Below are 10803 nucleotides of genomic sequence, written 5' to 3' on the forward strand. Positions count from 1 at the left end.
ATTCAGTTGGCTTGCCTGACAGCAGTGTCCGGCGCCATCATGACCCTTAATGGATTTTGGGTCGTGACAGCTTCGCCCCCTTCCCCTAACCCTTTTAAAAACTTGGGCAGATGTATAGTATGGGCTTCGGCCCTTTTTGGTTTCAATTTTTTAACTTTTCCTTTTTTTTGTTTATTTAGTTAGTTGTTTTCTTTTTTTTTCTTTTCTTTTTATTCAAACTTAAATTATTTACTTAATACCTCATATGTCCCTATTTAAAATATTGGGGGTATTACATAATATCTGCATAATATGCTTAGCTTTAATTTGTTTTGTTTCATTTATTCAGTATTCGTGAATGGAAAGATTTGCAAAGACCCAAAGCTTGCAAAAGCAGATGATTTCTTTGCTTCAGGTCTTAATGTAATTGAAAATATAGTGCAGCCTATGTATGGATATCAACAGAATTCCTGGACTCAACACTCTTGGTATTTTTATAGCTCGTACTGATTTGGAACCCAAGAGTCTAGTCCCATTTCACACACACCCTCGAGCTACTGAGCTTATAACTATATTGGAGGGTACTATTAATGCTGGATTTCTTGCTCCTCGTGCTGTAGATGTTTTCAAGAGTCGTCTCTTCTGGAAAATTTTGAATCTTGGCGACGTGTTTGTGATCCCACAAGGTCTTATTCACTTCCTTTATAATGTGGGCACAAAAATGTTACTGTACTCGCTTCTTTCAATAGTCAAAATCCTAAATTTGTTATGATTCCGAGTGAAATCTTTGCTTCAGATCCGCCTATTCTCGATACAGTAAAGGTTTCCAGCTTGATAAGAAAGTGATCAAACAACTTCGAAAGAAATTCTCCTAGGATATGTCATTAAAAATATTATCAATGTGTGCAGCTGCTCACCAGCGATTTGTGAAATAGCTGGAATACTTTTCTCTTGTTTTGACACTGTTTACTGTATTTTTCCAACCTTTTTCTCTCCTTCCATTATGTAAGCTTAAAATATTCGAAGAAGCTCTACAAATCCGTAATGAGTAGATTCTTGTAAATGTAACACAATTAAGTGATTGTATCCTGTGGTATTTAATTTGTAGCTTTACTTATTCCCATTATCTAATCTAATAAAGTGTAACAAATTTCTCTGGCAGATACAACTGGAAGTGGAACTCTGGAAGTATTCATTGCACTCCAAAAATACTAAAATTAGCTAAGGATTTCGTCGCTAAATCGCTCGTAGCTAACAAAATTTCTTAATAATCTTGTCGTTAATACGTCGCTAAATGGAATTAGCGACGAATTTTCTGTTTAGCTACCGAACTAATACCTATTTTTCTGGTAGTGTTATATTATGCCAGGGTACAGAACCAATTGCAACAAGTGAATACCAAAGAGAGTCTGCCCATTTGTTTTTTGTTTTTGGGTATAACCGTTCGATATTCGATATCCGCTGGATTAGGGGTGTCAATGGTTCCGTTCGGCGGTTATTTCATAAAATTTATACCATACCAATTTTTTGGTTATTCTGTTATGTATAATCAAAATTAGACTTTTCGAAACCGTCTCAATCATGTCGGTTTCTCTTCGGTATCGGTACGGTTCGGTTAATTGTCGTATTTTTTAAAATGTCATGTAAAAGTCACTATTAAAAGTAGAATACAATAACATACATACTTTTATAGGACTTAGCAAAACTCTCTAGACAATTTTACGGTTTAAATGGTGATGAATTAAGAAAACATGAAAGATGACCAGAGTATAGATCCATCAAATACTCTACAATAACATAAAAGAAACTAAGCAAAGACCAAAATAAAAAGGATAAATCACATGAGTAGAAAGATATTAACCAAGCTTCGACTCAAAGATAAAGTCTATAGAAGATTAAATATTCAAAAAGATAAATTCAAATCATACAAAAGGAAACATATTCAATATATAGTAGTTTGCTACTCATAATCTCTAGAATACTTTGTGTCTTACTAGTGAAAATGCTGGAAATAACTTAGTTTCACTAGGAGTAGCATAATAGGTTTGGGAATTATGATTTTGATTTTAATTACTTTTTGGCTTGTAACTATTTTCATAATTTCAAGCCCAAGGAAAAATTTAATACTTTATTATTTTTAAACTTAATATATAAATATCTTTTTCACATGTGAATTTATTAGGTACAATTCAGTACTTTTTTGGTTTCTTTCATAACAAATAACTTACCCTTATTATCGGTACAATTATAGATTTATATAAAAACTTGTGGTTTTATTAAAAAAAACCTAAAAATCGGTTCGGTACGGTTCGGTTCCATCGATTTCCTCGATTTTTAAATGTCCATTGACACCCTTACGCTGGACCAACTACTTTGGATTTGCACTATTTAGGGCTCATTAAAGAAAAAACACTTTTTACAAGAATTTTTTCTATCCAATACTCGAATCCGAGACCCCTAATTAAAGGGTTTAGATCTTGTTGATCCCCTTAAAGGTTCGCACCAAATAGGGATTAGAAACATTACATCCAACATTACGAGTGAACTTATTCCAATATGAAAGCAGATATTTTCTGTAACTCTCGTTCCATCGTCCTAGTTAGTTCATGTTCTTCCTAGTAAAATGTCAAGAATAACAAATTGTCTGGTTATTGTTCTAATCTGGTACATGTTTAATAGCTATATAATTTCTAAAATAAATCAACTACTTACATCAAGTGATACACAAAGACTCCCTTATCAGGAAGTGTTTGATGTTTTCTTCAGTATAACGGTGTTTAGACTTCTTTATCAAAATTAGACACCAAAAGACAAAAGTGCTATTTGGCATTGCCTCCAATTAATCGCAATTAACAGCTTGTTTGGATGGTTGTTATGTCTGGTTTAGTAAGGTAGTATATTGTATTTTATGATTTTGATGTATATAATGTTTGGATAGATTGTATTGTTTGCCGTTGTTTCATGATGTCATTCATCAATAATATTTCAAATAAACTTGCAATATTTTAAAGAAAAAATAAGGTCTGGGGTAGAATTATTATATAAAAAGGTAAGGTAAAGGATAAAATATAGTTATTTAATATTTAATAAGGAAGGACAAGATGAGCGAAAAAAATAATGACGCGGCCACACCAAATCGGGCGTTGAATAAATTAAAGTGACACTTATCGTCACTTCGTAACGACGGATTTAACGTTGAGAATTTAAATAACAATCAAAATAAATATTGTACTTAAAGTAACAATACGATACAGTACAATAAGTAACAATAATCCAAACCAGCAGTAAGTTAAATATTTTGACCGGATACTATGAGTTACCAATACCATAATTTGACCTATTACAAAATGACTAGATCGAAACTATAAATAGTCACACATCTCTAGTTGTTTGAAAGAAATACAAACAGCAAACTCAAAGCAAAACAAAATTGTAAGAGCTAGAGTTTTTGCTGTGGAAACAACTAGTGCAATATCAATGACCCTATGCTTGTTAATCTGCACTACTTTCCTTACTTCATTTACTTGTGCATATCATCTTAAAGGCCCTGAAGCTGCTGGTAATTCATTCTTTTTCAAACAATATTAGTTCTCACTTTCTGGATTTATGTTTGTTTTCATGACACTATTTCAGTCATCATATTTCTTTATTAGCATGTTCCAAAAAATTATAATACTTTTTAAAAGTTTGAAAACAGTTTAACTTGAACTTGTTATTTTACCCTTAATGACAAGCTTATACAAATGTTATAATTTATTTTACCCTTAATGACAAGCTTATACAAATGTTATAATTTGTTTAAAACCACATAGTTTTTGCAAATATTTGAGAGACTCCATGTGATTAAAAATTGTGATGAAGTAGAATTTAATTCAATACATTTTCTAACTTAAGACTCAACAAAACCAATAGACTAAAGCTATTTCTAGTCTAAAAGTATGATAATTAAAGTTATTATTCTCGTTCTTCTATAAATTTCGACATCGCTTACAAAAATTCATGCGTACGCCCCTAACTACAAGTATAAAAAGTTTTAGAGTCACACAAATATTATAAAATCATAAATTTCAAATGTCTTTCTTTCTTTATTCCTTAAATTTCATATCTAGTCAAACTACGTCATATATATAAAGATGTTATTTAACCTATGCGTGCAGTTTTGGAGAAGGAAAAGATATACGAAGACTCAAAGCTTGTAAATGCAAATGATTACTTTGCTTCATCAGCGCTTAATCCTAATCAATTCAAACCATTGGCTAATTATGATGGTATCTATGCATCTGTGGTAGATGCAAGAACAATTCCAGCAATCAATACTATTGGTATTACTATAATTCGTTTAATATACGAGCCATTAGCTCTCGTACCACTTCATTCACATCCTCAATTTTCTGAGCTCATGACTGTCTTAGAGGGTAGTTTATATGTTGGCTTTCTTGTTCCTAATTCAAGTAACTTGCAAAAGACTCAACTCGTTTCCAAGATCTTGAATGCTGGTGATGTGTTTGTTTTTCCACAAGGTCATATTCACTTTCAATATAATGTGGGAAACACTAGTGCAACACTAATCCAGGCTTTCAACGGCGCAAATTATATATCTGCCATAGTTCCTAGTTCAATCTTTGCTTCTGATCCTCCTATTAGCGATGATTATCTTGCCAAAGCTTTTAAATTGGATAAGATGGTGATTGAAGATCTTCGGAAGAAATTCTCCTAAATAAGACATGTCACAAACGCTGGTCATCAAAGGACATGACACCTATATATCCTTTCTGATAATACCGGGCTTTATATAATCTTTGATCAGTGATAAGTTAGTATATTAGTAAACAGGAGCCGCTATCGCTCACTAGCATGATGTCAATCATGTAGTGAAGGTTGCGGTTTGCAAATAGTTAATAGTTCTGTTGAACTATTGAAATAAAGATGCAGGGATGCCGGTAAGTTTTAATAAATCTTTTCTTCTTACTTGTAAGGTCGTTCACTACAGAATAAAATTTGAGAAAGATCTATGTCTCTGCAACTCTTAAATTCTCTCAAGTGTACACAATTCCACAAATAATAAAAGTTCAATGATATTTAGTGTTGAATTTATGACCATTTTTGCAGCCAATATACTCGCAAGTATGCACGATCGACAAGTAATAAAGTGATAAGTACGTAGAGTATCGTTCTCACGAGTACTTGTTATTAGCTATCAACTAAACTAAACTAAAACGAATTATTTATTCAAACGGTTTCTCAAGTTGATGATTTTAAATAACTACAAATAATATAAAAATACTAAAATAAAGATGCGACGACCCGGCCCGTCGTCACGTGAGTTACCGCCCCGTTTTACCCATATTATGTTTCTCCATGCTTCATTATCGGTATTTGAGGTAATCGAGTTGGATTGGTTTGGTTTTGGTCGGAAATGAGACATTTAGTCTCTCTAAGGAAAGCTTGTTTTGGAAAAGTCAACCGGAAGTTGACTAGTTAGTTAGAGGGCTCGGATGTGATTTTCAGAGATTCGGTTAGCTTCGGGGGATGATTTGTGACTTAGGAGCGTGATCGGAATTGGTTTTGGAGGTCCGGTGTAGAATTATGCTTGAATTGGCGAAGTTAGTATTTTGGCAAATTCCGGTTGGTAGGTGAGATTTTGATCCGAGGGTCGGAATGGAATTCCGAGAGTTGCAATAGCTCCGTTAGGTGATTTTGGATGTGTGTGCAAAATTTCAGGTCATTCGGAGATGTTTTGGTCGGGTTTTGATCGAATGCGTATTGCAGAAGTTTTGAAGAATCTTAGGCTTGAATTCGATGTGATTTAATGGTTTTAGCGTTGTTAGACGTGTTTTGAGGATTGGAACAAGTTTGAATAATGTTTTAAGATGTGTTGGTAACTTTGGTTGAGGTCCCGGGGGCCTCGGGGTGATTTCGGGTGGCTAACGGAAGGAATTTGAAGTTGGAAAATTGCAGGTTTTTGGTTGCAGCAGGTGTTTCCGCATCTGCGGAAAGGAGATCGCAGATGCGGTCTCGCAGAAGCGAGCTAGGCCTCGCAGGAGCGGTAATAGGAGCCCAGGTCAGGTTCCGCAGAAGCGGGACATTGGGTCGCTTAAGCGGTCCCGCAGATGCGAAGTTGGACCGCAGAAGCGGAAAGTCGCCTTAAGTGAAAGGTCCGCAGGAGCGGACATTGACCGCATAAGCGGAAGGCGCAAAAGCGGGAATTAATCCGCAGAAGCGGAAATAACTGGCAGGTTAAGTGAGAACATCTTCTTCGCGAATTTTTGAAAGAGTGACATTTTGGACTCCGAACCTTGAGATCTTTGAGGCGATTTTGAAGAGGGATTCGAGGGCTATTATCAGGTATGAACTCTTGGACTTAGAGCTTGATTTTATGGTGTATAAACATGAATTTGGACTGAATAATCAAGGAATCAAAGGTCAAAAATGGTGGTTTAGGGCTTGAATTTAAGAGAGTTTAAAATGGGGATTTGAGGGGTCAAATGGACCCAGATTTTGATGATTTTTATATGTATAGACTCGTGGCGAGACGAGGAATCCGGAGATGTGAATTTCGTAATTTTTCGAGAAGTGGGCCCGGGGCTCGGGTTTTGCCAACTTCGTGATTTTTGATATTTTTCGAGTCTTTTCGATAGGGTTATGACCCATTAGCCTATTGTGATGTATTCCTTGTGGTTTTGATCAGATTCGACGCGCGAGGAGGTCGATTCGAGGGGAAAAGGCATAGCGAGCTAGACTTTGGCCGGCTAGAGGTGAGTAATGATTTTAAATGATGTTCTGAGGGTTTGAAACCCCGGATTTGCACAACTTGGTGCTATGTTGAGATGAGACACGCGTTCCATGACGAGCGCGGGGTCATTTACTATTGGGGACTGTGACTTGGTCCAGTCCGGATGATATTTTACCGCGTATTGGCAATGACTTGTTGTTTTTACTATGATTTGGGCTTATTGCCATATTTGGGGCTTATTGCCGACCGTTTGAACTCTTTATGAACTATCATCACTATTTTCCTCACTGTTTGAGATATTATTTGAACTTAGTCCGTGTGATTTACACTGTTTCATGAACTCAGCTATATTTTTACTCAAACTTGGTGTTTTAGCTGATATTTGAACTATTGTTGAGCTGAGTATTATGGTTTACTGATGCCCGAGGGGCTTTGACTATCTTTGGACCGATTGAGGCCAAGGGCCTTGTGTGAGGATATGATGAGTGAGGTGAGGAGGCTTTCAGGCCTCGAGTGCATTGTGAGCAGGCTTTCAGGCCTCGTATTGATATTGTTCAGGCTTTCAGGCCTTGTTGTTAGCACTTGGGCTGTAGGAGCCCCTCCGGAGTCTGCACACCCACAGTGAGCGCGGGTACCCATCTAGAGTGATTAAATATTGAACAGTGGTAACAATGACACTGTTATACGCGTTTGGTCAGGTAACAATGTCTGACCGGTCAGGTAACAATGACTGACCAGTTGTAACAATGGCACTGCAATACGCGTTTGGTCAGGTAACAATGGCTGACCGGTCAGGTAACAATGGCTGACTTATTGGTTGAGTATGATTCATTTTTAACTATTTTCAAAAAGAATTTTCTTACTATATATCACTGGTTTCTACTATTTATCTGATATTGCTGCTTGAGATAGCATTATTTGTGCCCTTGTGGGATTTTATGTTCTCAGTCGTTATTTATTTTTATTACTCACTGGGTCGGAGTACTCACATTACTTCCTGCACCATGTGTGCAGAGACAGGCACAGCTGAGTTCGTACCTGAGCGCTGATTTCCTTCCAGACCAGGTGGACTAGGAGAGACGAGGTAGCTATCAACGTCCACAGCCCCATTTCAACCTTATCTTCTGCATATTTTATTCATCTTCAGACTATGTTTCCAGACTTGTAGTACTTTCATCAACTCTGTAGTAGCTCGTGACTTGTGACACCCCGATCATCGGGCTGAGTTTGGGATGGTTTTTCCCCGTTATGTTACGTTTATTTTCGCACTTATGATTAATCAGTATCTATGGTTTAAACCTGTTTATGCTAAGAAATTGTCAAAAGCAGTGTTGATTATTTTGTTGGCTGGCCTTGTCTTCACGAGAGGCGCCATCACGACCGGGTGGGAATTGGGTCGTGACAAAAGCAATTAACGAAGACGAGTAGGCAAACTTAGAGACTAAATTCAGTAAGAAATAATATTTCAGTGCTATGAGTCAGCTAACCATCCTGTTGAGTTTTTCATATAAATTGACTAATTAATTTATCTTGTTTATTGGTTAATAGGGTTAATATTTCTCAAAAGAATATTTTTGAGTCCTTATTCAAGCTAACCTAATACATATGTGTCGATGGAATTTGAATTACCATATATGAGTCAGCTAACAATCCTGTTGAGTTTTTCACATAAATTGACTAATTAATTTATCTGGTTTATTGGTTAATAGGGTTAATATTTCTCATAAGAATATTTTGGGTCCTCATTCAAGATAACCTAACACATATGTGTCTATGGAATTAGAATTAATATATATCATTAACTGCTAGTACTTGATCAGATGAACGTGTTCCCTTGCATAGGTGGAAACGAAGGATATCATATTCCTTACTTCAAGTTCTATAGCACAAGGAAGAATCAAAGAATGGGAAACTTTCTTAAATGCCTCTGTGCCTCTCGCTTATAAGTATGAGATTCAATACATCCATAAATGAGACTTTACTAAGACATTGTTCCTTGACTCATATAACTTTAAACCTAGGGCTCTAACACCAAGTTTATCACGATCCAAAATCAAGCAGCGTAACTGCATATAAACTCAGAAATTGCAAACTTGGTGCTGTCTCTGTCTTCCAGTGAAAAATCGCCAATGATATTTTTGGGCAAATGTGGAAATAAGAAGTTAGTTATTTGTGACGACCCGAATTTCCCACGGTCGAGACCGTGATGGCGCCTAATATTGTACTCGCTAGGCAAGCCAACGTTGCAGAATATTTCACCTTTTTGCTTCATCTTTTAATAATTAAAACTTAACAAAAGTAAATCAGCGGAAATAAAAGCGGAATTACACAGTTTAAAAGATCATCTTTATGCTAAATACGAAATCCGAAGTAGATACCACCCAGAAACTGGTGTCACAACTCACGAACTTTCTACAGATTACTACAAATACTGGTCTAAAAGAAAAGAATATAATCTGTCTCGAAAGTAAACAAATGAGAAATGAAGTAAAGATGGAAGGGGACGCCTGGGCTTGCGGACGCCTACAGGACTACCTTGGGTCTCTGAAACGCAGTAACAACAACAACCTCTCGATCAGCCACTAGCTCCGAAATCTGGACAGGAAGTGCAGAGTGCAGCATCAGTACAACCGATCCTATGTACTGGTAAGTGCCGAGCCTAACCTCAACGAAGTAGTGACGAGGCTACGGCGGGGCATAACAACATATATATAACCTGCAACAGTTTATACTAAACAAAAAAAGAAGTACAAAATGAAATATAACAGGAACTTGCATTAGATAAATACGGAACCCAGTCGTTCTACCAATATTCAGCTATAACCAATCCTTAAGGGAGTTTTAACATCACTGTAATGAACCTCAACAGAAATGGATACATAATCAACAACTGATGTGGCGTGCATGCCGATCCCACCATATAAACAATGACAGTATCAACATTCACCCTTATTACTCCTTGTTGCGGCGTGCAACCCGATCCCACCGGTCCACCCTTATTACTCCTCAATATATCACCCTTATTCCTCCTGTTGTGGCGTGCAACCCGATCCCACCTATCCACCCTTATTACTCCTTGTTGCGGCGTGCAACCTGATCCCACCAGACATCACATTCACCCTTATTCCTCCTGTTGCGGCGTGCAACCCGATCCCAATATATATATATATATATTTATATATATACGAGATAACGACAAGTGTTTCAAAATCAACTCAAATCCTCCACAACACTTATTTCTCAAACCAACACAATAGAATATCACTGCAACTATAAAACTTCACCAGTTACACTACATAATGAGGCCAAATCCAAGTGTACCATAAAGCACCAATAACCAACATAATCTGACAAGGTAATAAAATGAAACCACGAAATGGACAATACTTCAATAGAGAAAACAACAGTTAACAAGAAGAAATTAGTCATGGAAACATATATGATCAAGTAGCAATTAAGACAAGAAAAAGTATATTAGGAAACGAGGAAGGGAATAGGCTAAAATGATAACTTGGTGGCGCATAGGTACTCGTCACCACACCTATACGCCACACACGTGGAATTTCACATAGCAAATAAGTCGGGGATCCCTAAACCCTCAAGTCAAGGTTAGACCAAACACTTACCTCAAGCCAACGGGTATTTCAAAGCTCAATCACTGCTTTACCTCTCAATTCCACCACCAATTCACTCGTATCTAGCTATAATTAACTTAATAACATCAATAAATGCTAAAAAACCAATTCCAATGCATAATCATAGATTTCCCAACATTTTTCCCAAAAAGTCAAAAATCGACCCCGGGCCCGCTTGGTCAAAACCCGATGTTCGGACCAAACCCCGATTACCCATTCACCCCTGAGCCCGGATATACAATTGGTTTTGGAATCCGACCTCAAATTGAGGTCCAAATCCCCAAATTTCGAAATTCCTAAATCCTACCCAAAACACCCAATTTCCCATGAAAATCCCTAGTTTTTGTGATGAAATCTTGCAAAAAGATTAAATAGATTGAAAGAAATGAGTTAGAAATCGTTTACCTATGATTTGGGGAAAAACTTCTCTTTAGAAAATCACCTCTTGAAGCTTAG

General features: G+C 36.7%; 1 protein-coding gene and 1 pseudogene across 1 annotated transcript; both read left to right on the top strand.

The window, feature by feature from the left end:
* Positions 1 to 328: 328 nt before the first annotated feature.
* On the top strand, positions 329 to 854 carry LOC109208123 (annotated as a pseudogene).
* A 169-nt stretch (positions 855 to 1023) lies between these two features.
* LOC109208124 (putative germin-like protein 2-2) lies at positions 1024 to 5013 on the top strand. Its single transcript, XM_019371165.1, has 5 exons — positions 1024 to 1037; positions 1142 to 1226; positions 1349 to 1465; positions 3352 to 3538; positions 4137 to 5013. The coding sequence occupies exons 1-5, from the start codon at positions 1024 to 1026 to the stop codon at positions 4694 to 4696; spliced, it is 963 nt and encodes a 320-aa protein (XP_019226710.1). The 3' UTR covers positions 4697 to 5013.
* The last annotated feature ends 5790 nt before the right edge of the window (positions 5014 to 10803 follow it).

This window comes from Nicotiana attenuata, unplaced genomic scaffold (genome assembly GCF_001879085.1).
Source record: "Nicotiana attenuata strain UT unplaced genomic scaffold, NIATTr2, whole genome shotgun sequence".
Lineage (NCBI taxonomy): Eukaryota > Viridiplantae > Streptophyta > Magnoliopsida > Solanales > Solanaceae > Nicotiana > Nicotiana attenuata.